This window comes from Salvelinus alpinus, chromosome 5 (genome assembly GCF_045679555.1).
Source record: "Salvelinus alpinus chromosome 5, SLU_Salpinus.1, whole genome shotgun sequence".
Taxonomy (NCBI): Eukaryota; Metazoa; Chordata; class Actinopteri; order Salmoniformes; family Salmonidae; genus Salvelinus; species Salvelinus alpinus.
In genome coordinates, this window is record NC_092090.1 from 4,930,120 (window position 1) to 4,955,119 (window position 25,000).

General features: G+C 44.1%; 3 protein-coding genes across 4 annotated transcripts in view; 1 reads left to right on the plus strand and 2 right to left on the minus strand.

The window, feature by feature from the left end:
- Positions 1-1,126: 1,126 nt before the first annotated feature.
- Positions 1,127-4,200, minus strand: cebpa (CCAAT enhancer binding protein alpha). The gene has a single exon (XM_071400409.1). The coding sequence runs from the start codon at positions 3,911-3,913 to the stop codon at positions 2,942-2,944; it is 972 nt and encodes a 323-aa protein (XP_071256510.1). The 5' UTR covers positions 3,914-4,200; the 3' UTR covers positions 1,127-2,941.
- Positions 4,201-8,342: 4,142 nt separating this feature from the next.
- Positions 8,343-13,834, minus strand: cebpg (CCAAT enhancer binding protein gamma). Of its 2 annotated transcripts, none has more exons than XM_071400431.1 (2): positions 13,661-13,834; positions 8,343-11,734 (listed from the first exon to the last, which is right to left on the minus strand). In XM_071400431.1, the coding sequence occupies exon 2, from the start codon at positions 11,605-11,607 to the stop codon at positions 11,074-11,076; it is 534 nt and encodes a 177-aa protein (XP_071256532.1). In that variant the 5' UTR covers positions 11,608-11,734; positions 13,661-13,834; the 3' UTR covers positions 8,343-11,073. The 2 variants fall into 2 exon arrangements, with proteins under 2 accessions (XP_071256532.1, XP_071256533.1); XM_071400432.1 differs by having other exon boundaries at positions 13,645-13,834.
- The window catches only part of LOC139575457 (titin-like), a 16,398-nt gene continuing 4,470 nt past the window's right edge, over positions 13,073-25,000 (plus strand). Inside the window, exons 1-3 of the mRNA XM_071400429.1 lie at positions 13,073-13,173; positions 17,349-22,423; positions 22,532-22,828. Of these exons, the coding sequence (XP_071256530.1) occupies positions 13,121-13,173; positions 17,349-22,423; positions 22,532-22,828 (5,425 nt within the window). The 5' untranslated portion in view covers positions 13,073-13,120. The remainder of the gene's footprint in view (positions 13,174-17,348; positions 22,424-22,531; positions 22,829-25,000) is intronic.

Below are 25,000 nucleotides of genomic sequence, written 5' to 3' on the forward strand. Positions count from 1 at the left end.
CTAAATCATTAACGATGTGATTTGCCAGGTAGAAGAAGACATGAGAGATCGGTTATCAATATGGTGAGCTGGACTAGCAGGCCAATAGTTATCAGTACGGACTAACAGGCCAATGGTTATCAGTACGGACTAACAGGCCAATGGTTATCAGTATGGACTAACAGGCCAATGGTTATCAGTATGATGAGCAGTACTAACGGGCCAATACAAAGGCCCTTCACACAGATACATGACATTGTATTGTAATTTACATCAAGATGAATACTGGTGTTATTCTCAATGAGTGACTGATTGATAAGGATGGACTGTATCTCTCCAACTCTCTTAATGAGTGTTGTATTCAGGGATCGGACTGATGACCTGACTGATTGATTAGGGGTGATTGATGTGGTTGTACACTGATTAATTGCACCGATGGAGGCGTGAACTGAAAGGAACTGTTTATAAAGTGAGTATCTCCATTAATGGACAAGATGGTTTCACTAACTGGTACTTTCACTGGGATTTAAAAAATACATCTATATTTCTTCCTGTGTGTGTCTTAATGCCTAATCTAACACATATATAATGTATTACTCTAGATAGGCCCAATTTAAATAGTTATATTTGTTATTTTATGTCGTATTATATTATTTGTCTCTTCAAATGTTTGCTGCGGTAGATTTGTATTTGTTTCGTTTAGAGGGTTATTTTTTGCCTATTCAAAAAGGAATGTGAAAATCATAAATATTAACGATTTAATAGGACTATCCGTAGTGCTTGATAAGCGCCATCTACAGACGGTAATCTACCGACGGTAATCTACCGATGAGTGTAATCTTTCATGGAGCTAAATGACGTGCTGAGAGGTAAGTGAGACAGTGAGATTCTGTAGTCAAAAGTGGTATTCTAGCTTCTTATCGTATCCAATCGTTTTACCCTAACTTGATAATAACCTACATTCAATCATTAACTCCAGGGGTCCAAGGTCCAGTGAGTGTCCTGGATGAATCCTGTACGGAATGCTGTGGTCTGTGGAATGTAGAAGGTATCCAACGAACTATATAGCCTTATCCTAAATGCAGATTCAAAGAAAATGTGGAAAATTTAAACCCCTTTGTGTAAAACACATCAAACCAAGACGAAATGTTCATATGAGACGATGCTCTTTTATTAAAATTCATACTTTTTTTTGGCATTTATCATATAGGTTCATTTTACAATTTAAACATTTTTCTATAACATTGGCAATAGCAGTTTGTAAAAAATAAACTACAAAAAGTGCTTCCTTTTCCTTAATGTAAAGTCTCTATATCGTGGCATTTGATGAATAGAATCCAATAAGAGTCTAGAACATGTATAGAATCCAAAAAGAGTCTAGAACATTCTAGAACATGTATATAATCCAATAAGAGTCTAGAACATGTATAGAATCCAATAAGAGTCTAGAACATTCTAGAACATGTATAGAATCCAAAAAGAGTCTAGAACATTCTAGAACATGTATATAATCCAATAAGAGTCTAGAACATGTATAGAATCCAATAAGAGTCTAGAACATTCTAGAACATGTATAGAATCCAAGAAGTCTCAGCCAGTGGTAAAGTCCAAAGTCTTACTTCACAGAGAGAGAGAGGTCAAAAGGCACTGAAGGATGACATCAGGCTTGTAGGAAGGCTGCTCGGGGGAAAGAACAGTGACAGGCGAGTTGACACTGTGGAGAAGCAAGCTTCAAACAGTATTTCACAGCTCAACCAATGAGAAAACAGGTCGAAGGGTTGATCTTCTTCGCGTGAAACCATCAGACAGAAGACGAGGGCAACAAACATTGCATAGTTATACTTTCTTTGAAAGAAAAAAAAAGGTGCAATCTAGAACCCTTTTTGAAGAACCCTTGTTGATTCCAGGTAGAACCCTTTTGGTTCCAAGTAGAACCGTTTTGGGTTCCATGTAGAACTCTTTCCACAGAGGGTTCTACAGTACATGGAACACAAAAGGGTTCTACCTAGAACCAAAAAGGGTTCTCCTATGGAGACGGCCGAAAGAACCCTTTTGGGACCCTTTTATCTAAGAGTGAAGAAGAACCCTTTTCACATTTTATTTTTTTTAATCAATAATACATAAATACAAAGCTATACTTTGAGTTTATAAAGAGTTTTATTTACACTGAGAGGCGTGTTCAGATTAGTACCCAAACGTATGGAAGAAATACAATGTGCCTCATTCGGTTGTATTTTGAAGACATTTATAGCGCGCACAACAAAACGGCTCGTGAAGAAGCGGGTGCCACAGTAGAACACATTTGCAGTCGTTTGCTGTGGCATTTAATTCAGTCCATAGATCTCCCCGATGTGTGAATGCTGAACACAGCAGACAGCAGCAGGATATATATATGCTATCTCTGTACCTTATATGGGCTTCCTGTCTGAACACCAATAAATGAGAAACATTCTGATCACCGCTCAGATTTTTGCTTTGCAAAAAAAAATTAACTTATTTGGAAAGCTGTGTGCACTTTACAGTTTAATAATATACTGTAAGCTCTATAAGTCAAATGCACAAATGTTTAGTTTAGTAAGACAAGAACACGGTATGGAGATGTTAACGTTAAAACATGAACATCGAGCAGGCTCGTGATGATTGTGCCTTTGCGCCTTCAGCTGCACTGATATGTGGTTGTTGCGTGGCGAAACACACAATGTTATATAATAAAAGGCACACACACACACACACACACACACACACACACACACAGGTCCACTGTTCAAACGTGGAGAAATGAGCTTATTGTTTAAGTACAGAAGGCATGTGTACCTCAGCTGCCTTGTCTCTCCTTAAAGAAACAAACTGTTGCAGTCACAATCTGTCAGATGAATCTATAGCGCGGTAGGCTATACCCAGGAGACGTGTACAAGTACGTGTTTAAAAGTCATAATGTAAAAAAAAACACTATAGTCCGTGTTCACTGGCAGTTGGCCATGGGTTTGAAAGATCCATCGGGAAGTTGTCTGAAGATGCCCCTTAATGTGTCCAGTTCGCGGGTAAGATGTTCCACTCTCTTCCGTAGTCTTTCGTTGTCCGACGCCAGCTCTACCACTTTATGCTGCGTCTCTACATTGCGCATTTTCGCCTTGTCTCTACTCTTCCTCACCGCGACGTTGTTCCTCTCACGCCTCAACCGGTACTCCGTGCTGGCCTTGTCGACACGCTTTTTGGATTTACCCCGGTCTCGGTCCCGGTCTCGTTCGTCGCGTCCCATCATCTTCATGGATCCAACGGAGGACATGCTGCCATCCCTGTGGTGTGGGCTCGGAACGGGAGTCGGTGGAGGCGTCGGGTGTCCCGGTTGGAGATGCATGGTTGTCTGAGCGCAGTGCGCAATCTGGTACTGGAGATGGGATAGGTGCTGTGGGAGATGCTGGTGGGAATGGTGGTAGGTGGGGGGCAGAGAATGGCTCATTTCGTCTTCTTCTCTGGGCTCTTGCTTTATCGCCACAGGTCTGATTCTCGTCGACTGGGTGTCGTAAATGGGTTCAAGTTTAGATGTGTCCATATACCCGGGCATACAACCATAGCCCTGCTGCTGCTGCTGCTGCTGCTGCTGGTGCTGTTGGTGGTGCGGCCCCGGGCCAGAGCTCACCCCGTGGGGGTAGGATTCGTACTCACTGTTCGCCAGCTTGAGTTTCTCTTGCTTCGAGCTGTTGTGGAATAGATCAGCCAGGAACTCGTCGTTGAAGGCTGCTGGGTCGATGTAGGCGCTGATGTCAATGGAGTTTTCGTTCTCACACATCTCGCCGAGGTCTCCTCCTGCTCCGGCGACGGGTCCAGCAGCGGAGGGGTCTTTGTAGCAGTAGGCGCTTTGCTGACTCTGACTCTGGACTTGGCTGGTCATTATGGATCGTGGGGCGACCTCATAGAGGTTTGGTTGCTCCATGGAATATCTATAACCCGCCAGACATGGTGAGGAGCTGCGGGAATCCAGCTTGCTCACAGTACCGGAGGAAGCCGCACTGGCTAGACGAATAAAACAGGACAGCTCCTTCACAGGTAGGAAGTAAAATCTCTAACTCGCCACGAGAAGCTATACGCTAAAAGTCTTGAATAAAGCCTGGTGACTTTCCCTGGTACGACTGGTTTCTCGAGAATATAGTTCAAAAGTACACTGTTTGAGCTGCAGGTTGAACTACTCCACGTTGCTAAACCTCACAACTGTCAAACGACTCTCCTCTCTCCTATATATACCGAGTGAAGGGGGCGGGACGCGCGATATGCAGGGTCCTATTGAACGCCTTTACGCAGCAGTAGGGTTATAGTACGCTAGACTGGAGATCCAAGGCTCAAATCACTTTAGACCTGGAGAATATGTATTGAATTTAATAAATGGGATCACTTAAAAAAATGCTTTTGAAATGTGCATACTATATAATTACAAACACATTTGATTTGACATTATTTAAAAAAAAAAATTAAAACTTGTATAACAAATTTGATTTATTTTCTAATATATAATCTAATCCGAACAGTTTCACCGTTGCATTTGAGCACCACACGTCCCCAGCAGAGCCATGGCAACAGCATCATTTCAATATAAAACAAGTTATTTTAATAATTAAGTCCCAAATATTTTACATATTTCACATGACATATTATTTGGTTATCAAACTGCTGTTCCATCGACGCTTCTACTAACGGCAAAGCAGATATAAGTGACGTTAATAATATATCTACTATTTAAACATAAGCTATTTCATAATGTATTCATAAAAAATGTTTTGTTTTATTTTCTTTTATCTACATATTCTCTTTCTCTTTCATATGTATCAATACGATGGAGGTGGAGGACTAACGCCAGTTTCACAACAGATTTGGTAGAAACACAATAAATATTGGTCAAATAATAAGGTTGGCCTAATAGTCAAACTAAATAGGACAATATGCAAATACATGTGCACAGTGCCACACATTTATCAATTCACAACATTTAAATCAATACTTAAATTTGATTCTATGTGCAAAAAAAAAGTGCACCGATGAGAATCATGCATGATAATACACGGAGCAGTAATCTCTCTAATACACGGAGCAGTAATCTCTCTAATACACGGAGCAGTAATCTCTCTAACACACGGAGCAGTAATCTCTCTCAGTTGTAACTGACTAGATACCTGAGACATCAACTGACAGTGTCCGCAGCACCGCACGCAGTTTGCGACTGGCTGCTTCCTCTGCGGAAGAGCAGGCTCGGCTACCTGTTGCGCGCTTTTCGATAGACTAGGGGATTAGCCAACACACCGGATCGGGGGGGGGGGGGGGGGGAGGCGCTCGTCACCCAGCGTCGTGAGTTTACTATCTGGGGGGGCTTTCCTCGCTCCGTAACGGATAAATACCTGATCAAATGTGAGAGACAGATAGATCGCCCTGGTTTAACTGACGCACGACTCTCTTTACTCAGATCGTTAACATTTCAAAAGTAAAGAGACGCTAACGGCTCGAGTCCAGCGGAGGCTGGTGAGGGGAGGACGGCTCATAAAAATGTCTGGAACGGAATAAATGAAAATGGCATGTTTGATACCATTACACCAAATTCTGCTCCAGCCGTTACCACGAGCACGTCCTCCCCAATTAAGGTGTTAGCAGCCCCCCGTGTGATTGGAGTCAGATCTGAAACTCGTCAAAACGTTAACAATAAAGAAAGCCGCATTCGTTTATTAGTAAGGCTACAAAGTCGCTCTGGATAAGAGCGTCTGCTAAATGACTTAAATGTAAATGTAAATGTACACGACATATAGGAACATACAATACTTTGGTGTTTTACACGTTTTTTATTTTTATTATTTTCGATTAAAATGGTTTATGTGCATAATTTCATTTTCATTCAAAACTTGTTCTTGCAATGTAAAGTTAATGAGGAATGAAGTAGGCTACTCTAGCGAGAGAACCCGTGTAATAACGTGACATGGGTTGTGTGAGCGTAACCAAGGCACAGAGGAACCAGGCACCAGCCAGACTCATGTCAACGGGCAGGGAGCTCCCTCTGTTGTTGCAGCAAGGGAAACCCCTTCCAACCGAGCACAAATGGAGAGAGGTATTTCTTAGCTCTCGTCCCGGGCGTTACGAGCAGCTCGCTTAGCGGCGACAGCAAGCCGCACGTAACACCCTGGACCAGAGCTAGGTATTTTTCGCAGTCAAACCCCTTCCAACCGAGAACAAATGGAGAGAGGTATTTCTTAGCTCTCGTCCCGGGCGTTACGAGCAGCTCGCTTAGCGGCGACAGCAAGCCGCACGTAACACCCTGGACCAGAGCTATGTATTTTTCGCAGTCGCATATAACGAATCAAAGGCAACGGGCCTATTCAATACGTCTAACCGACTTGGAACGTCTTAGCTTAGTATTCTATACCTTCTACACATTAAAACGTTTTTCAAAATAACCTACATCTTTAGTACTAGTGAAAAACTTAAATTAGACCAATAAAGACTGATTGAAGGCCAGGCAGAGCAGGGCCGATGTTAACACGCTGATCACAGCGCACTGACCCCATTATCAGATCTACGTAGATGTTATGACACGTCTCAATCTACAGACTCCACATGGAAGATACACGTCATCTCTCTGAGCAGGAACATGGAGGGAAGACCCTTCCCAGTGGACACTGGAAGGCTGCAGGCAGGTTCTCTCTTAACACCGCTGTTGTAATAGACCCCATTGAACCATATCTCAGGTCTATTTAGGGTTGGTCTGAATAACACTGTCAATGATTCAATACGTTATCTTGACTGAGAGCTAAAGATTTATCCTCCAATCCTTAAACATGATTTATAAGTTTAGGGAGGTTAGGGAGAGGGGGGTGGGGGCACCGAGAGGGAAGGGGTGAAGGGTGATTATTGGCAGGTAGAATCTTGACAGGGCTCACCATGAAGAGATACAGAGTGAGGTAGAGAGGACTGAGAGGTGAACCGCTGCGATGAAATGTTTGCTTTGTGTCGAAGGCTGTTTAATAAGGTAGATGGTGTACTATTGTCCCTCCCCATGCCCCCGAGTGGTGGCTCCACCCTGTTCTCTGCCTGGGTGTTTGCACAGGTCTTAAATAAGCTGTGTTCATTGACTCAGCGTTCAGAGCCAAACAGAAATAGAACTTGGCTCTGTGCTCACCTAGTGACAGAATGACGAGCTAGCTAATCAAAGGCCTCACTGAACAAAGCTGGCTTGCTCCCCTTCTCCGTACAGAGCTGTTTACTGAGCTCTGGTTGGAACAGTGAGTCGGGAGTGTGAGTTAGATAACCAAGTCCCCCTGGATAAGTACCAAATGGAACCCTATTCCCTATATAGTGCACTACTTTTGACCAGAGCACTATGGCACCCTATTCCCTATATAGTACACTATTTTTGACCAAAGCACATAGGGAGACCCATAAGGTTCTGGTCTAAAGTAGTGCACTACATAGGGAATAGGGTGCCATAGGGCTCTGGTCTAAAGTAGTGCACTACAGAGGGAATACGGTGCCATAGGGCTCTGGTCAAAAGTAGTGCACTACAGAGGGAATAGGGTGTCATTTGAGTGTGTGATGAGTCCAGTTGAACACCTTGTTCTGTATTGGTCATATTGGTAACCAGGTTTATCCGTCATTTCTCATCCATTTCCTGCTTTGTAATAGTTTGGAATCAGACAGTCCATTAAATGGATCATAGATAGTCTAGAAGCTGAGCTACTGAACCAGCAGTTCTAATGTGAAGGGACACGTAGTTAAATCCTTTATATCTAGATCTGTAGAAGGACCATCCATATCACTCAGACTGACCACACTGAATTCAACCTGGTTGGTACCAAGGGGGGTTTAATTTCCCCCCTCCCCCACAAGTTCTCTGAGCAAAAAAAAAAGAAGGGATTTTTTTGTTGTTGTTGGACATAAAAGACTAAAAACACCAGCCAATCAGCTCCAAGTGATTTAAATGTTGTAAATCTGTTCCCACGTATAATAGAGATATGTGATCATATAGCGCCTTGCAAAAGTATTCATCCCTCTTGGTGTTTTTCCTATTTGGTTGCATATGCAACCTGTAATGTAAATAGATTTTGGGGGGGAATTTCATGTAATGGACATACAGAACATAGTCCAAATTGCTGAAGTGAAATGAAAACTTGAAAAGTTCACAAATGATTAGTAATTACGTTCTAGCACTGACCATCCGCTCCAGAAAGAATTGGCTGATTTTAGTGGATGATTCCTAATCATCTTTCTTGAATAAAAAAAAAATATATATATATTTATATATAAAATGCTAAATTCAATTGAGATGCAGCCTAGCGTATGTGTTTACAATTCCCATAAAACATTACACACACACAACAAAAACAAAATGCTTGGTTGGAAAGTTTGTACTCAATTTTAATTTACAATGCACGTTACCCCAATATAATCTTATATAAAAAGAGCAAGTCTAGCTAAGAGGAAAATGCTGCCCAGCAACATTCAAACCAACACAAATATTCACGGAAATATTTTCATCAAATTTGTCACATTTTTTGTTTTACAAAATATTTTTCTATCTTAAATTCAGACATTATTTTCAATTTCGTGTGATCTCTTCTGTCCAACAACACAGCAACACTGCACAACATGTTGAAGAGAACGGTTTCTGCTATTGTTTCTCTTTTTTTGTAGTGCAAACAAATTTACATATTTGAACAGTGCCCCCCCCCCCCATGCAAACCACTTCCGTCATGCTGCTTTTTAAAAATCCAAGTTGTAGAAAAACGAAGAAAACAAACAACAACAAAAAAAACAATTTGAAAAGACGCTTCAGAGGTCTTGTTGAGAAAGAACAAAAGGCCCCTGTTTGGTGTGGCTAATACTGGTAGCCTGAGGTACAGCAGTCTACAACAGGGCTCCAAAAGGCACCCTAGATGTTATATAGTGCACTGCCTGTTGACAAGGCTCGACTCAAAAAAGTAGTGCACTTATATAGGGAACATTGTGCCATTGGGGACGCACACCCTATAAAATCACAGACAATCAACGTTGACTCCTCTGGCCAAATACACATCATCATCATCATCACAACATCAGAATATGCCGTTATTTCAGGGAAGACAATCCTATGGTAAGACAATTCCCCACGAAGCTGGATAATTTACTCAAGTCTGACAACAGAAACAAACACAAAAATCAGTGTCTTGCCTTTTCTTTCTGTACATTCTGACGGAAAGATTCTTTCTGTACATTCTGATGGAAAGATTCTTTCTAAACATTCTGATGGAAAGATTCTTTCTAAACATTCTGACGGAAAGATTCTTTCTGTACATTCTGATGGAAAGATTCTTTCTAAACATTCTGATGGAAAGATTCTTTCTAAACATTCTGATGGAAAGATTCTTTCTAAACATTCTGATGGAAAGATTCTTTCTAAACATTCTGATGGAAAGATTCTTTCTAAACATTCTGATGGAAAGATTCTTTCTAAACATTCTGATAGCCGCTGACTGAGCCTGACACCACTGGAGACGGGAGCCAACGTGCCTCGCTCTGTTCTAGCTAGCCCTGTGGGCTAATTAGGAGTTAATTTAGCATCCCCAACGCCCAGACAGAACAACAGGACAATAAGCCATTATATCTTTCTCTCCAGGTTTTAGGGTTGGTTTGGAGAAAGGTTTAACTTTGATTTAGCAGTGGTCTGTGACGCCATGCGAAACGTCTGGAGTTTAATCCCACGGAGGTGCATGATAGTCTGGGCTGTCTAGTCTGGGACACTCCTTAAAAACATGAACACACCTCTGTCCCGTCTGCACCCCAAATGGAACCTTATTCCTTATTTAGTCAACTACTTTTTTTTAAACCTTTTTTTTGTTGAGACGAGCGACACATAGGGGTCAAAACTAGTGTACCGTCTAGGGAACAGGGGTGCTATTTGAAACGCCGCCTCTGTCTTATCTGGGTCTCTGACTGAAAGGGCTGGTCTGAAGCCTGTGGAACTATGGGTAAATAAATACAGTGACTGACTGTATCTCACACAGACCTGAAACCTAACTTGACATCATGCACAGCTCCCATTTGACGTCAACAACTACACATCTTGCGCAAAAAAAAAAGAAAAGGTTTAAGCGTTCTGATCTTAAGTTAGGTTTTGGGTCCAATCCTACCTCTTTGTATTTTACTCTTGATATTTACAGTCCCCTTCTACCCAAAAGAGCCCGATCCTCTTTGTATTTGACTCTTGATATTTACAGTCCCCTTCTACCCAAAAGAGCTCAAAGCACAAGTAAAGCCATTTGATTAGGACACAAAGAAATATAGATTTTAAAAAATATTTTAAAAATGTACAATGTCTGTGTGCATATCTGACGCCGCCGGACATCCAAAATAGAACAGGCATACATCATTCTGATTAACTTCAGATGTAGTGAAAGTACTGACAATACTAAATGCCAGACGAATGTTAGCTAGTTCACCAAACATTCTTTAAAAAAGGAACAAGAAACCAAAGGGAAAAAAGCTATACCCCCCCCACACATCATCTTAACTAGTGAATAGTTTATCTTGTGACTTTAGAAATGTATCCAAATAGTCAACAACAAAAAAAAAAGGTGGACAATTCCTGACCTGAAACTCTTAAAAAAAAATCTCATTATTGTGAACCAATCTGAACACACAAAGAAAGACAACAGTGAAATCTCTCTGCCAGTATATATCATCTCTGGGAGGAGTGAGAGGAAGAAAGACAACAGTGAAATCTCTCTGCCAGTATATATCATCTCTGGGAGGAGAGAGAGGAAGAAACTCCAGTACGGTTAAGAAGCAGTGGCGAGCTGTCTATCTACCATCACCATGGTGACTCAAAATGGCACCCTATTCCCTATGTAGTGCACTACTTTAGACCAGAGCCCTATGGCACCCTATTCCCTATGTAGTGCACTACTTTAGACCAGAGCCCTATGGCACCCTATTCCCTATGTAGTGCACTACTTTAGACCAGAGCCCTATGGCACCCTATTCCCTATGTAGTGCACTACTTTAGACCAGAGCCCTATGGGGAATAGGGTGCCATTTGGGAGACAACAACAATGAGGTATCATATTTCATGTCCCTGCCCTCTTCTCATTGGCTGTTGTTATTGTTGTTACACGCCCCATTGTTGTTGTTGTTGTTGTTGTGGGCGGGGCTGGCCCCCTCCGCGCCAGGCGCTTGGACGTTGTCGGCCAGGTTGTGGGCGTGTTCCAGGAAGAGGTCCTTGAGGACAGACAGCTCTTTGCTGAGCAGCTTGATCTTAGCTTCCAGCCTCTCGTTCTCCTCTTTCAGCTCGTTGACACGTTGCTGCGTGTCCTGCGCCTTCTGCTTAGATCTCATCCTGCTCTTCTTCACCGCCAGGTTGTTCCGTTCCCGCCGCTGACGGTACTCGTCACTGTCCTTGTCCCCCGACGTCTTCTTCATCTTGCTGGGTGGTGGGGTGGCCTTGCCTCCTCCTCCTCCTCCTCCTCCTCCGGCTGGGGTCACAGGGACTAGCTGGGGTACCCGTTGTAAGCTTCCTCCTGGTGATCCTGATGTTGTTGCTCCACTAGCCCGGCCCTGGATCACACTAACAGTCCCCCTGTTCTGCTCCGTGTTTATCTTCTGCTGCGACCGCTCGCTCATTTGGTTTGGATCTGCCGACCACTGGTCTCACCGTCCGTCTGCTATGACTGGCGTGCTGGTTGGGTGACACTCTGGAGGAATGGGCTAGGTGTCTGGATGCACTCCTGTCGACTGGAGTTACTGGGGTCTGGAAGGACAATGGAAATGTGTTAAGTCTTTCACTTTGCCCTGAGAAGAAACGGGTATGATACACATGTTGATAGGGGGATTCATTATTAAAATGAGGCTACACACAGGTGACAGCTAAGAACATTCTATACTATGAGCTTTTAGTCAGAACTACTTGAGTCAGGGTAGTCATGGAAACAGCACTTTTAGTCAGACCAACTTGAGTCAGGGTAGTCATGGAAACAGCACTTTTAGTCAGACCTACTTGAGTCAGGGTAGTCAGGGAAACAGCACTTTTAGTTAGACCTACTTGAGTCAGGGTAGTCAGGGAAACAGCACTTTTAGTCAGACCTACTTGAGTCAGGGTAGTCATGGTAACAACACTTTTAGTCAGATCTACTTGAGTCAGGGTAGTCAGGGAAAGAGCAGGACTCAACCTCAGTAGCACAATTTGTATTTATTTAACTAGGCAAGTCAGTTAAGAACAAACTATTATTTACAATGACGGCCTACCCTGGCCATACAGCCTGGAATCGAACCAGGGTCTGTAGTGACACCTCTAGCACTGAGATGCAGTGCCTTAGACCGCTCCGCTACTCAGGAGCCCCATATAATTTCTTGTCATCTTGATTTCACCAGAAATAAAGTCCTTTGTGTAATTGGTCAGCTGCTCAATTAAGATCTGGGTCCATATGAGTTATGAGAAGAGATGCTAGAACGAGGAACTCCACCCTCTCTATTTACACGTTAAGGGCAAGTCTATGGGTCAAATGCTCTCCCATCAGAAATTCAAAATATTCTATCCATCTGTGAAATCGTGATTTGTTCAAATAACCAGCGAGGAAAAAATCCAAGCACTGGAACTATTGCTGCTCGTATTGGTGTCCGTATTGCTGGTCGTAGTGGTGCCCGTAGTGGTGCCCGTAGTGGTGCCCGTATTGGTGCCCGTAGTATGAAGAGAGATCTACAGTCCCATTAATGTTCAGTCTGCCCCGCCAGAGATGACTTTTATTGTAAAACACTTGATGGGATTTATGAAAACAAGCTCCATTGTTGCGAAAAAACGTATCTAGAATATATAGCTAAATAATATTGCGCATTTCATATTGACATTAAAATGTTGATGGATTTTTTTGTTGTTGTTGTGTAAACAGATCTGAGACAAAGTGGTGGGTATCTGGTTAAGTCCCGACCATTGTTATTCTCCTTGAGGGAATTCACCCACCAAAACATTTAGCTATCATCACGAACATATGTTATTCTCCTTGAGGGAAAGTGAAAATCCTAGCTAACGTTAGTCTGGTCACACAGGCAGTTGTGTGTATGTGACATCTCCCTCGGTCAGTTCAGCTGTCTGCTAGTTACTGTTGCCCGTGATTGCATCATCGCATACCTCCCTCCGTACATGGCAGATATTCTTTGTGCCACCGGAGAGGGGAACTCCGTAGCCATGCAGTGGTAAGCAGAAAAACGGACGTTTAGGGATAAAAATTGTGCCGGTGAATTCACTAAACACTAACACACAACGTTTTGACGTGAGACTAACTAGTTAACTAGCTAGAATGTTTATGGAAATACACAAAAAAAAGCTAGAGAGTGAAGTGATTTGGCAATAGCAGGAGGCGTGGAGGTTGGCTAACGCGTTAGTTTGTTAGCTAGCTCGACAACTGGCTAACACTAGCTAGCAGCTTTTCCCACAACCGAAAATAACATCACCTAACGTCAAAACCACACTTTGGACGCCCATCACGATATACTTTTAAAATGGTTTACTAAACAGCGGTGTGATAAACCAAACTAAAGTTTTATTTTAAGCATGCCTGGCCACAGTTGTTGTGTGACTTAGCGCGATTGACTTACAGCTTGTGGATTCCATTTAGCCTAGCTAGCTATACCCTTTTCCATAGAAGATGACTTGGAAAAACATACCAATTCAACGACGTACCTTGTCTGCCTTTTTTTTAGGTGTCGTCAATTGCCCATCAAAGTATAAAAAGTTGGGAGTAAATGTCCGTTTTTTCGTTGACCATATAAGTTAGTTGATGAAGTCTTGTGTTTTTTTTGTTTAGTACAATGTACCTAACACCGCTCGAAGTATTGCGAAATCGTTTTGACCATGTAGGGGCATCTACCAGCTGAGCCAATGAGCTTCGGCGGTGAGGATGGGTGACGCAATAAACTGCTTGAGTGATAGGTTGAACAGCCAATGGGAGAACGGTGTTTGCACTTAGCTAGTGTTATTTATGTCATATGAAGAAAATAGATGTCATGAGTTCACACAATTAATTAGTTCATTGCTAATGACCTGTTTCAGGAAGAGGCGCAAAATTCCAACAGTTGACATCATTTTTTTTATTAGTTCAATTATTTTTTAAATACTTAAATATACAACATTGCTCTTGATATATCATGTAATAACACAGTTGTGCATGTAAATAGCCTGCCATGTGTGATCTCCCCATCTTTGGTGTAGTAACATCATCTTGGATAATCCACATTGTGCAGCCTATCACACAGACACAGATTCTTAACGTAGCCAACAACTAAAACACTGTCCTCTTTTGGCAAAACAAATCATTTTCAAAGCATAGATTCTAGCTTTTTCATTACACATCTCTCTCTCTCTCTCTCTCTCTCTCTCTCTCTCTCTCTCTCTCTCTCTCTCTCTCTCTCTCTCTCTCTCCTTCACTCCTTCCTTGTTCAGTATATTCCTGTGAACAACAGACCATAAAAGTATATAGTTTTAATACACGTATCAGAGGGAGTGATTCGTTTGGCTAATATGATTGGTCAGAAGTGGTAGACCCATGTGGGAATATTGCCATCTTCACCTGTAAAACCCTTGTAAATCAATCCTATAGCATATCTCAACATTATAGAATACCTCTGTGTGACAGACCACTAGGTGGTGCTAGACTATGCCACCACTTGAATTGATGAGGAGCCAAGGGGAACTCCAAAACATATAAAGCCTTCAATTGAATGAAGATAATCAATGTCGGGTGGCAGGGTAGCCTAGTGGTTAGAGCGGAGGGACGGCAGGTAGCCTAGTGGTTAGAGTGGAGGGGTGGCAGGGTAGCCTAGTGGTTAGAGCGGAGGGACGGCAGGTAGCCTAGTGGTTAGAGTGGAGGGGCGGCAGGTAGCCTAGTGGTTAGAGCGGAGGGACGGCAGGTAGCCTAGTGGTTAGAGTGGAGGGGTGGCAGGTAGCCTAGTGGTTAGAGTGGAGGGGCGGCAGGTAGCCTAGTGGTTAGAGCGGAGGGACGGCAGGTAGCCTAGTGGTTAGAGTGGAGGGGCGGCAGGTAGCCTAGTGGTTAGAGCGGAGGGACGGCAGGTAGCCTAGTGGTTAGAGTGGAGGGGTGGCAGGTAGCCTAGTGGTTAGAGTGGAGGGGAGGCAGGTAGCCTAGTGGTTAGAGTGGAGGGGTGGCAGGTAGACTAGTGGTTAGAGTGGAGGGGTGGCGGGGTAGCCTAGTGGTTAGAGTGGAGGGGAGGCAGGTAGCCTAGTGGTTAGAGTGGAGGGGTGGCGGGGTAGCCTAGTGGTTAGAGTGGAGGGGAGGCAGGTAGCCTAGTGGTTAGAGTGGAGGGGTGGCGGGGTAGACTAGTGGTTAGAGTGGAGGGGAGGCAGGTAGACTAGTGGTTAGAGTGGAGGGGAGGCAGGTAGCCTAGTGGTTAGAGTGGAGGGACGGCAGGTAGCCTAGTGGTTAGAGTGGAGGGGAGGCAGGTAGACTAGTGGTTAGAGTGGAGGGGAGGCAGGTAGCCTAGTGGTTAGAGTGGAGGGGAGGCAGGTAGCCTAGTGGTTAGAGTGGAGGGGAGGCAGGTAGCCTAGTGGTTAGAGTGGAGGGGGGACAGGTAGACTAGTGGTTAGAGTGGAGGGGAGGCAGGTAGCCTAGTGGTTAGAGTGGAGGGGAGGCAGGTAGCCTAGTGGTTAGAGTGGAGGGGGGACAGGTAGCCTAGTGGTTAGAGTGGAGGGGAGGCAGGTAGCCTAGTGGTTAGAGTGGAGGGGAGGCAGGTAGCCTAGTGGTTAGAGTGGAGGGGGGACAGGTAGACTAGTGGTTAGAGTGGAGGGGAGGCAGGTAGCCTAGTGGTTAGAGTGGAGGGGAGGCAGGTAGCCTAGTGGTTAGAGTGGAGGGGGGACAGGTAGACTAGTGGTTAGAGTGGAGGGGCGGCAGGTAGCCTAGTGGTTAGAGTGGAGGGGCGGCAGGGTAGCCTAGTGGTTAGAGTGGAGGGGCGGCAGGGTAGCCTAGTGGTTAGAGTGGAGGGGCGGCAGGTAGCCTAGTGGTTAGAGTGGAGGGGCGGCAGGGTAGCCTAGTGGTTAGAGTGGAGGGGCGGCAGGGTAGCCTAGTGGTTAGAGTGGAGTGGTGGCAGGTAGACTAGTGGTTAGAGTGGAGGGGCGGCAGGGTAGCCTAGTGGTTAGAGTGGAGGGGTGGCAGGTAGACTAGTGGTTAGAGTGGAGGGGCGGCAGGGTAGCCTAGTGGTTAGAGTGGAGGGGTGGCAGGTAGACTAGTGGTTAGAGTGGAGGGGAGGCAGGTAGCCTAGTGGTTAGAGTGGAGGGGAGGCAGGTAGCCTAGTGGTTAGAGTGGAGCTGAGGCAGGTAGCCTAGTGGTTAGAGTGGAGGGGGGACAGGTAGCCTAGTGGTTAGAGTGGAGGGGAGGCAGGTAGCCTAGTGGTTAGAGTGGAGGGGAGGCAGGTAGCCTAGTGGTTAGAGTGGAGGGGGGGCAGGTAGACTAGTGGTTAGAGTGGAGGGGAGGCAGGTAGCCTAGTGGTTAGAGTGGAGGGGAGGCAGGTAGCCTAGTGGTTAGAGTGGAGGGGGGACAGGTAGACTAGTGGTTAGAGTGGAGGGGCGGCAGGTAGCCTAGTGGTTAGAGTGGAGGGGCGGCAGGGTAGCCTAGTGGTTAGAGTGGAGGGGCGGCAGGGTAGCCTAGTGGTTAGAGTGGAGGGGCGGCAGGTAGCCTAGTGGTTAGAGTGGAGGGGCGGCAGGGTAGCCTAGTGGTTAGAGTGGAGGGGCGGCAGGGTAGCCTAGTGGTTAGAGTGGAGGGGTGGCAGGTAGACTAGTGGTTAGAGTGGAGGGGCGGCAGGGTAGCCTAGTGGTTAGAGTGGAGGGGTGGCAGGTAGACTAGTGGTTAGAGTGGAGGGGCGGCAGGGTAGCCTAGTGGTTAGAGTGGAGGGGTGGCAGGTAGACTAGTGGTTAGAGTGGAGGGGGGACAGGTAGCCTAGTGGTTAGAGCGATGGACTAGTAACCGAAAGGTCGAATCTCAGAACGAGGTAAAAATCTGTCGTTCTGCCCCTGAACAAGGAACCCACTGTCATTGAAAATAAGAATTTGTTCTTAAGTGACCTGCCTAGTTAAATACGTTTTTCTCTTTCTCTCTCTCTCTCTCTCTCTCTCTCTGTCTCTCTCTCTCTCTCTCTCTCTCTCTCTCTCTCTCTCTCTCTCTCTCTCTCTCTCTGTCTCTCTCTCTGTCTCTCTCTCTCTCTCTCTCTCTGTCTCTCTGTCTCTCTCTCTCTCTCTCTCTCTCTCTCTCTCTCTCTGTCTCTCTCTCTCTCTCTCTCTCTCTCTCTCTCTCTCTCTCTCTCTCTCTCTCTCTCTCTCTCTCTCTCTCTCTCTCTCTCTCTCTCTCTCTCTCTCTCTCTCTCAGTGAACCTTTTGCACCAGGTATTCCGTTTGTGTCATCAGTAACGAGAGCCACCATGGAACTCGAGGCGCCGACAGCATCGATGGATCCGAAGATAAAGGACGGCATCGTGGTCCGTGCCGGTGAAACGTTTATTATCGGAGCAGATATTCTGGGGACGCCACTCCCCAGAGTCAAGTGGTTAAAAGACGGAAAAGAAATTGATAAAACTGCGCCGAGAACGGAAGTCGTGAAAACGTTTGAACGCACCGTTCTAACAGTTCTAGATTGCATCAGAATAGACGGCGGACAGTTCGTCCTGAGTCTCAGCAATGTGGCTGGAAAGAAAGAGATACCTGTCAATGTTAAGGTTCTTGATAGACCTGGTCCGCCTTCTGGTCCAATGAAGATAACTGGTGTGACTGCAGAGAAAGCCACGCTTCACTGGAGTCATCCATTACAAGATGGCGGTGCCAGTGTTTCCCACTATATCATTGAAAAGAGGGTAACCAACCGCGTGTCATGGACTGTAGTTCAACCGGAAACCCAAGCAGTCAGCTACAAAGTGACTAAACTTGTACCTGGCACTGAGTACGTCTTCAGAGTTAAAGCGGTGAATAGGTTTGGCACCGGTGAACCTCTTGAATCAGACCCGGTTATCGCATGTTGTCCTTTCAAGCCGCCCGGCGCTCCTTCCACACCCGAAGCAAGTGCTATAACAAGCGACTCAATGGTCCTTACATGGAATCGGCCAGAAAACGACGGTGGCTCCGAAATAGATGGCTATATCGTTGAAAAACGTGATAAAGACGGTGTTCGATGGACAAAGTGTAACAAGAGAAGACTTAACGATATCCGGTTCAGATGCACCGGACTCACCGAGGGACATTCCTACGAGTTCAGAGTATCCGCTGAGAATTCTGCTGGTGTGGGAGCGCCAAGTGAACCAACAGGATATATCAAAGCTTGTGACCCCTTGTATCCACCAGGTCCTCCTTACAACCCCAGGGTGACAGACCAGTCAACCACAACCGTGTCCATCTCATGGACAAAACCCATCTATGATGGTGGAGCAGCTGTCAAAGGATATGTTGTTGAGATGAAGGAAGTAGCGGAGGAAGAGTGGACAACCTGTACACCACCGACTGGTGTTGAAGAAAGACACTTCACCGTGAAAACACTGAAGGAAAATGGAGAATATAACTTCCGCATCTGTGCAATTAACACTGAAGGAGTTGGCGAACCAGCTGATGTCCCAGGGACTGTCGTGACGTCTGAAAGACTTGAGGCCCCTGAGATTGAACTAGATTCAGACCTTAGGAAAATGGTGTCAGTTCGAGCGTGTGCAACACTACGTCTGTTTGTCCCATTCAGAGGAAGACCTGAACCTGTCGTCAAGTGGTCCAAGATGGAAGGTCCTCTTACTGAGCGCGCACACATTGAGGTCACAAGCACCTACACAGTCCTCGTCATCCACACTGTCGACAGACTTGACACCGGCAAGTATACGTTGACTCTTGAGAACGTCAGCGGTATAAAGTCTGCTTACGTTAATGTCACAGTGTTGGATTCACCAAGTGCCCCTGAGCACTTTGAAGTCAAGGACATTACTAGAGATTCTGTATCACTGTCCTGGGATCCTCCACTGATTGACGGCGGAGCTAAGATCACACATTACATCGTGGAGAAGAGAGAAGCTCAACGACGGGCCTTTACCAGTGTTTCAGATAACTGCGGACGAAATAGAATGAAGATTGACAACCTTATAGAAGGGGGACTTTACTATTTCCGTGTACTAGCTGTTAATGAGCTCGGTGTGGGTTTGCCAGCGGAAACAGCAGAACCGATCAAGGTATCCCAAGCTCCTTTGCCTCCCGGTCAAGTTACTGTTGTAGATGTTACCCGCGACAGTGTGAGTCTCGCATGGGAAAAGCCTGACGATGACGGTGGTAGCAGAATCAAATGCTACATAGTGGAAATGCAAACCAAGAGCGATGACAAATGGACTTTGTGTTCTGAGATAAGGGGATTGAGATCAACTATCGATGGGCTCTTAACAGGTGAGGAATATTCATTTAGGATTAGTGCGGTCAATGAAACAGGCAAGAGTGAACCTAAGCTACTGGCAGAGGCTGTTGTAGTAAACGACGACGCAATAGAACCCATCATAGATCTGATATGCAACACATTCAGTGTCAAGGCAGGAGACGATCTGAAGATCGATGTTCCATTTAGAGGCAGACCTGAACCTGAGGTTTCATGGAACAAAGATGGTGCTGAATTGAAGGAGACAACCAGGGTTAGCTTTCTAACATCTAATAACTCATCAAAAATCACTATCAGAAACACAACCCGGGAGGAATCGGGGAACTATGAGATCACCTTAACCAACACAGTTGGTAGAAAATCAGCCATAATAGCTGTTACCATCTTGGATAAACCTGGCCCACCTGGTGCAATCAAAGTAGATAAAGTCTACGCTGACTATATTTCACTGTCTTGGGATCCCCCGCTCTACGATGGAGGCTGTCCAATCAGCAACTACGTAGTAGAGAAGAGAGATACCATCACTACAACATGGAAGACTGTTTCAGCCACAGTTGCCAGAACGTCTATTAAAGTTCCTCGTTTGACACAAGGCTCTGAATATCAGTTCCGTATTGCAGCTGAAAACCGCTACGGCATGAGCCGTGCTGTGGAGTCCGCTTCAGTTGTTGCACAGTACCCCTTCGAGACACCCGGCCCTCCCACTACCCTCCATGTTGCCCAAGCTACAAAGTCCTTCATGTTGGTTACATGGAATGAACCAGCCAGTGACGGTGGAAGTCCAGTCATCGGTTATCACCTGGAAATGAAGGACTATAGCAGTATTCGCTGGACGAAGACTAACAGAGGACGTCTCATTGCTGAAACAGAATTTAAAGTGAATGGCGTTGAAGAAAGCTTGCAGTATGAATTCCGTGTTTCTGCTGAGAATATTGCTGGCATTGGACCGTACAGCAAAGCCACTGAGCCAATAGCTGCAAGAGATCCATGTGATCCTCCTGCTAACCTCACAGTCACGGACATCACAAGAACTTCAATTTCTCTTACTTGGTCCAAGCCAGAGAATGACGGCGGAGCCAAGGTGACTGGCTACATTGTTGAACGCAGGGAACTTCCAGATGGTTGTTGGCTGAAGTGCAATTTCACCAATCTCCAGGAAACCTGCTATGACATCGAAGGCCTTACGGAGGACATTCAATATGACTTCCGTGTTATTGCAAAGAACTCTGCCGGAGTACTCAGTGAGCCATCACAATGCACAGGTGCCATCACAGTCAAGGATAACATTGTTCTACCTTGCATTGTCTTGGATAACAAGTATAAGAAATTAGTCATTGTCAAAGCTGGAGATGTTTTGAGAATCGATGCAGATATTTCTGGGTGCCAACGTCCAGTCATTTCATGGTCAAAGGATGGTCAAAGTATTGAGACCAAGGCAAGAATAGAGATCACGTCAACACACACTACCACCACATTACTAGTCAGAGACACTATCCGAAGAGACTCTGGTCAGTACACTGTAACAGTGCAGAACGTTGCTGGTACAAGGTCCCTGTCTGTAAACTGTAAGGTTCTGGACCGCCCTGGGCCATCCTCTGGGCCGTTGGACGTGACTGGTCTGACCGCAGAGAAATGCACTTTGACCTGGGGACCACCTCAAGAAAATGGTGGTGCAGAAATTCTGCGCTATATAGTTGAGAAATGTGAAACCAGCCGTGTCACCTGGACTTCGGTATATGAAGACGTGAAGGCGACAACATGCAAGGTCACCAGTCTGCGTAAAGGAAACGAATACATCTTCAGAGTAAAAGCAGTGAATGAATATGGAGAAGGTGAAGCCTTGGAGAGTGAGCCAACCAAGGCCACAGATCCATTCACTGTCCCTGCTGCACCAACAGATGTTGAAATCACCAGCATAACAAGTGAGACAATGACAATCTGCTGGAAAAGACCCGAGTCCGATGGAGGAAGCAGCATTTCTGGCTATGTTATTGAGAAACGAGAGAAATCTGGATTGCGCTGGGTACAGGTGAACACAAAGCCTGTGAATGACCTTAGGGTCAAGGCATCCAATCTCTGTGAGGGATGTGAGTATGAGTACAGAGTCTATGCAGAAAATGTTGCAGGCTTGAGTCCCCCAAGTATTCCTTGCAAACTGACAAAAGCGGAGGATCCACAATTCCTGCCATCCGCACCAGCTAAACCCAAAGTCATTGACTCAGCCAAGACTTCTGTAACTCTTTCATGGAATAAGCCGTTGTTCGATGGGGGAGCTGCTGTAACGGGATACTGTGTTGAATATAAGAGAACGGATGAAGAGGACTGGTGCGTCAGTGTTTCAAACACAGAGAACACTGAATTCACTGTCGTTGGATTGACATCTGGAGCAGAATATGTATTTGTTGTCAAATCCATCAACAGGATTGGTGTCAGTGAGCCAAGCCCTCCTACTGATCCACAAGCAGCTGAGGACAGAGAAGAGGAACCACAGTTTAATATCAGCAATGAGATGCGAAAGACTCTTCTTGTAAAAGACGGCAGTTCGTTCACCTTAACTGTGCCGTTCAGCGGTAAGCCTGTTCCTAACGTTATGTGGGACAAGGCAGATGTTGACCTGACAGCGAGGGCCAGTATTCATACCACTGATACCGTCACGTCTATCACAGTGGAACAAGCAACAAGAGATGACTCTGGAAAATATACGGTGACTTTACAAAACGTTGCTGGAAAAGTCACATGTACATTAAACGTCAGGGTTCTTGACTCTCCTGGTCCACCGTGCCGTGTTGCGGTCAAGGATGTTACCAAGAGCTCTGCAACCGTTGCCTGGGATACCCCAGAAAACGAAGGTGGTGCTGCTGTCACCAACTACCTTGTTGATATTCGTGAGGTGAGCAACAAGGGATGGACCAGAGTCACAGATTCATGTCCTCGTCTGACCTACAGAGTGTCAGATCTACAAGAGGGAGGAGTGTACTACTTCAGAGTCACTGGTGAAAACCAGTATGGAGTCGGCTTGCCGGCTGAGACCAAATACGGAGCAATGATTACAGGTATGCCAGAACTGAAAATCCAAATGTAAGCTTTACACTATATATCATTTTAAATTTCATTTTAGTATGTTATTTTCATAAACCTTCTTTTTCTTTTCTTGATTTCAGAAAAACCCAGCCCACCACAAACCATCGAAGTCACCGAGATCACCAAGGAAAGTGTGTCCCTGTCATGGATCAAGCCCGAGAATGACGGAGGTAGCAGAATCACCAGTTATCGAGTCGACGCTCTCGAGAACGGTCAGGATAAATGGGTGAAGTGTGGCGTCACCAAGACCGTCCACTTTGTGGTGTACGACCTGAAGGAAGCTACTCAATACTTTTTCAGAGTTCGTGCTGAAAACCACGCTGGATTCAGTGACCCTACAGAAATGGCTCTCCCTGTGTTAGTTAAAGGGCAACTTGGTGAGTTGTTGCCCAGCCCTACATTTACAGTTACTAAGGGTAGAGAATTGCTGAGCATAAACCAAGATAGGTAGTTTACTACATTCATAACCAAGATAGATAGTTTACTACATTCATAACCAAGATAGGTAGTTTACTACATTCATAACCAAGATAGGTAGTTTACTACATTCATAACCAAGATAGGTAGTTTACTACATTCATAACCAAGATAGGTAGTTTACTACATTCATAATCAAGATAGGTAGTTTACTACATTCATAACCAAGATAGGTAGTTTACTACATTCATAACCAAGATAGGTAGTTTACTACATTCATAACCAAGATAGATAGTTTACTACATTCATAACCAAGATAGGTAGTTTACTACATTCATAACCAAGATAGGTAGTTTACTACATTCATAACCAAGATAGGTAGTTTACTACATTCATAACCAAGATAGGTAGTTTACTACATTCATAACCAAGATAGGTAGTTTACTACATTCATAACCCACGATAGGTAGTTTACTACATTCATAACCAAGATAGGTAGTTTACTACATTCATAACCAAGATAGGTAGTTTACTACATTCATAACCAAGATAGGTAGTTTACTACATTCATAACCAAGATAGGTAGTTTACTACATTCATAACCAAGATAGATAGTTTACTACATTCATAACCAAGATAGGTAGTTTACTACATTCATAACCAAGATAGGTAGTTTACTACATTCATAACCAAGATAGGTAGTTTACTACATTCATAACCAAGATAGGTAGTTTACTACATTCATAACCAAGATAGGTAGTTTACTACATTCATAACCCACGATAGGTAGTTTACTACATTCATAACCAAGATAGATAGTTTACTACATTCATAACCAAGATAGGTAGTTTACTACATTCATAACCAAGATAGGTAGTTTACTACATTCATAACCAAGATAGGTAGGTTACTACATTCATAACCAAGATAGGTAGTTTACTACATTCATAACCAAGATAGATAGTTTACTACATTCATAACCAAGATAGGTAGTTTACTACATTCATAACCAAGATAGATAGTTTACTACATTCATAACCAAGATAGGTAGTTTACTACATTCATAACCAAGATAGGTAGTTTACTACATTCATAACCAAGATAGGTAGTTTACTACATTCATAACCAAGATAGATAGTTTACTACATTCATAACCAAGATAGGTAGTTTACTACATTCATAACCAAGATAGGTAGTTTACTACATTCATAACCAAGATAGGTAGTTTACTACATTCATAACCAAGATAGGTAGTTTACTACATTCATAACCAAGATAGGTAGTTTACTACATTCATAACCAAGATAGATAGTTTACTACATTCATAACCAAGATAGGTAGTTTACTACATTCATAACCAAGATAGATAGTTTACTACATTCATAACCAAGATAGGTAGTTTACTACATTCATAACCAAGATAGATAGTTTACTACATTCATAACCAAGATAGGTAGTTTACTACATTCATAACCAAGATAGATAGTTTACTACATTCATAACCAAGATAGGTAGTTTACTACATTCATAACCAAGATAGATAGTTTACTACATTCATAACCAAGATAGGTAGTTTACTACATTCATAACCAAGATAGGTAGTTTACTACATTCATAACCAAGATAGGTAGTTTACTACATTCATAACCAAGATAGGTAGTTTACTACATTCATAACCAAGATAGGTAGTTTACTACATTCATAACCAAGATAGGTAGTTTACTACATTCATAACCAAGATAGGTAGTTTACTACATTCATAACCAAGATAGATAGGTTCTACATTCATAACCAAGATAGGTAGTTTACTACATTCATAACCAAGATAGGTAGTTTACTACATTCATAACCAAGATAGGTAGTTTACTACATTCATAACCAAGATAGGTAGTTTACTACATTCATAACCAAGATAGGTAGTTTACTACATTCATAACCAAGATAGGTAGTTTACTACATTCATAACCAAGATAGGTAGTTTACTACATTCATAACCAAGATAGGTAGTTTACTACATTCATAACCAAGATAGATAGTTTACTACATTCTGGAAAACTAATTCTAACATGTAGATTGTTTCATTTTGATCTGATATCCTCAATGAAATAACAAGTCTTCATCTGTCTTTCAAC

Bases quoted from the DNA above. Each gene is read 5' to 3' on its own strand.
- cebpg (XM_071400431.1), bottom strand. From the start codon at position 11,607: ATGAGCGAGCGGTCGCAGCAGAAGATAAACACGGAGCAGAACAGGGGG.
- cebpa (XM_071400409.1), bottom strand. From the start codon at position 3,913: ATGGAGCAACCAAACCTCTATGAGGTCGCCCCACGATCCATAATGACC.